This window comes from Humulus lupulus, chromosome 3 (assembly GCF_963169125.1).
Source record: "Humulus lupulus chromosome 3, drHumLupu1.1, whole genome shotgun sequence".
NCBI classification, from domain to species: Eukaryota; Viridiplantae; Streptophyta; class Magnoliopsida; order Rosales; family Cannabaceae; genus Humulus; species Humulus lupulus.
Window position 1 is genome coordinate 208707366 of NC_084795.1, and position 2636 is coordinate 208710001.

Consider the following 2636-nt stretch of genomic DNA (forward strand, 5'->3'; position numbering starts at 1 on the left):
GGCCTGTAGTCAACTGCTCGGCTAGGCGAATTAGTTTTAGGAACCAAAGCAAGCACTGTTTCATTGAGCGCCGCAAGGATTTTGCCATCTCGAAAGAATCCAAGAACAGCATCTGATATGCCATCCCCAATATCCAGCCACATTGTTTTGTAAAATTCAGAACCAAATCCATCCGGCCCTGGACTTTTTATGCCTAGAATGCTAAGGAGAGCCTTCTTAACATCAGATTTCCCAAAGTCCCTAGTCAACCGCAGCTACATCTCAATATCCAAACAAGTACCTAACTCAATACACTGTGAATTAAATGAACCATTGGCTGAACTAGAGCTGCCCATGTAGCCTCTGAAATGGTCCAGAAAATGATGAACCACAGCCTCATAATCATCAATAATATCCCCTCGCTCATTCAGAAAGGAGACAATATGATTCTCCTCTCTTCTTTTTTTGATGCAAGCATGAAAGTATGCATTATTATCATCTCCCTTATGCAACCATGTAATTTTGCTCCTTTGAATTAAAAAGTTTTTGTATCTATCAACATGATCTTGATAACGAATAGCTGCTGATTTTTCAGCCTCCTGTGCAGCCAAATCAGTTGGGGCAGCTTGAGCTCTAGTGAGAGCCAGCTGATAGTCTCCTTTAGCTTGGTGATAACTCTGTTCAACATCTCCAATTTCCTCTCTATTAAAGGCTTTCAAAACATGCTTTAGTCTAAGCAGTTTTTTAGTCACACTCAGCAGACCCCTTGCTACCAAAGGCTTATTCCAACTTTCTAGAACCACCTCCTTAAATCCCCTATGAGTTGTCCAGAAATTAAAGAACCGAAAAGGCTTAGTGCCCAGCGATCCCAGCTTGAGCGATTTTATGAGACAGTAACAGTGATTCGAAAAGGTCTCCCAATGAAATTATGCAATAGAGTGAGGCAAAGCTTCAATCCAATCTTCATTAATGAACACATGATCAATCTTTGAATATATCATATCCCCTCCATCTTGCTTATTAGACCAGGTTAAATTTGAACCAATTCTCTTGAGTGAAACCAGCTGGGAATGGGCAAGCCAGGCATTAGAATCAAGTAATTCAGCAGCACTAATAGCCCTCCCTCCCACTCTATCATCAAAATTTAAAACAGCATTAAAGTCTCCCACAATCAACCAAGGCCTATTTATAACATGTATGCAAGACAATCCCCTCCACAACTCCAATCTCTCATCTAAAGTGTTGAGACCATAGACAAATGTGACTAAAAACTCCATCGGCGTGCCTGTGATTTTTACTGAACAGTGAACCAATTGATGTTGATCCAAAAGGACCTGAACCTTTGTAAACGATTTCCGCCAAAGTACTAAAATACGACCTTCTGAGGTACTACTACTGTAGTAATCCCAACCACAAAATAGTTTAATCATCATATCATCAATTTTTTCCTTCTTCAATTTATTCTCCAACAAAGCTCCAATTCCCACTTTATTTATCTTTAAAACATTCAGAATAGCAGATTGCTTTTCTCTCTTATTCATACCCCTTACATTCCAACTAAGTATATTGGAGCAGTCCATCTAATTTTAAGTCATTTAAGTTCCCACTTGTTCCACCTTTCCCCTGTTCCTGAAGTACCTTAAATGCATTCTGTTTCTTGTCTAAAACAGTTCTAATAAGCTTCCCTTTCCCTCGTGAGTTCCCTGTTTTCTTAGGCACTTCCCAATTCTCCTTATTATTAGTGTCAGGTGTTAAAACCAGATCCTGAGAACAGCCAGCAGCAGCCCTACTAATCTCAATCCCTGCCTTTTCATGACTCCCCTCCACATCCTTAACAGGTTCAGGAACTCCTGCTGAACCTACTGTAATTGTATCAGTAGCAACTACCTCCGAGTCAGTAGGAGCTCCATCATTTTCCTGTGCAGTCACATTCTTCTTTACCCAACTTTTAGAACCAGTTTTCTTGCAATCAACCATATTGTGGCTGAATCCCTTACAGTTGTTGCATTTAATGGGCAGCCATTCATATTCAACAAACTGCTCTTGAACTTGACCCCTTTCATTCACAAAATATATAACAAACAGCGAGTTATCAGATATCTCCATTTCAACTAGAATTCTCACATATCTAATCATCGATCTTTCCTTAGTAACCTTATCCACCATAATAGGTTTCCCTATAGTACTGACTAATGCACTGAGGCACTTCTGGCCCCAATACTGCAGGCCTAGATTAGGCAATCTAATCCATAAAGGAACCAAACGAACTAACCTGATGGTGTCAAGATCTTGTGTCCAAGGTCTCACGATCACTGGTTTCTTGTCAAATTTCACAATGCCAGTTTCCATAACAAAATCCCTAGTAGCCTCATCATTGAATTTAACAATGGTAAGCCCCATATGCATCCGAACAATTCACTCAATACCAAGGGGACCCCAAATACATTTCACAAAACCTTCAAAAACAGCAAATGGGGGATTGGCTCCCATCACCATACAAATCACAGCTGAATTCCAATTGTGAGCCTGTTCAGCAACCTCAGCCAAATAAAGCTGAGCGACTCTCTTCCCGTCTTTTAGAATTGGCTCCTCATAGTGAAGTTTGGCCGCCTCACTGATCATCTGTTTATCCTTAAGCTTCGCCCAATGCAATTGAG

General features: G+C 40.5%; 1 protein-coding gene across 1 annotated transcript; it reads right to left on the minus strand.

Moving 5' to 3' along the window:
• Window positions 1-1536: 1536 nt before the first annotated feature.
• On the minus strand, window positions 1537-2379 carry LOC133825359 (uncharacterized). Its single transcript, XM_062258314.1, has one exon. It carries the CDS (start codon window positions 2377-2379, stop codon window positions 1537-1539), a length of 843 nt encoding a protein of 280 aa, XP_062114298.1.
• Between the last annotated feature and the right edge of the window lie 257 nt (window positions 2380-2636).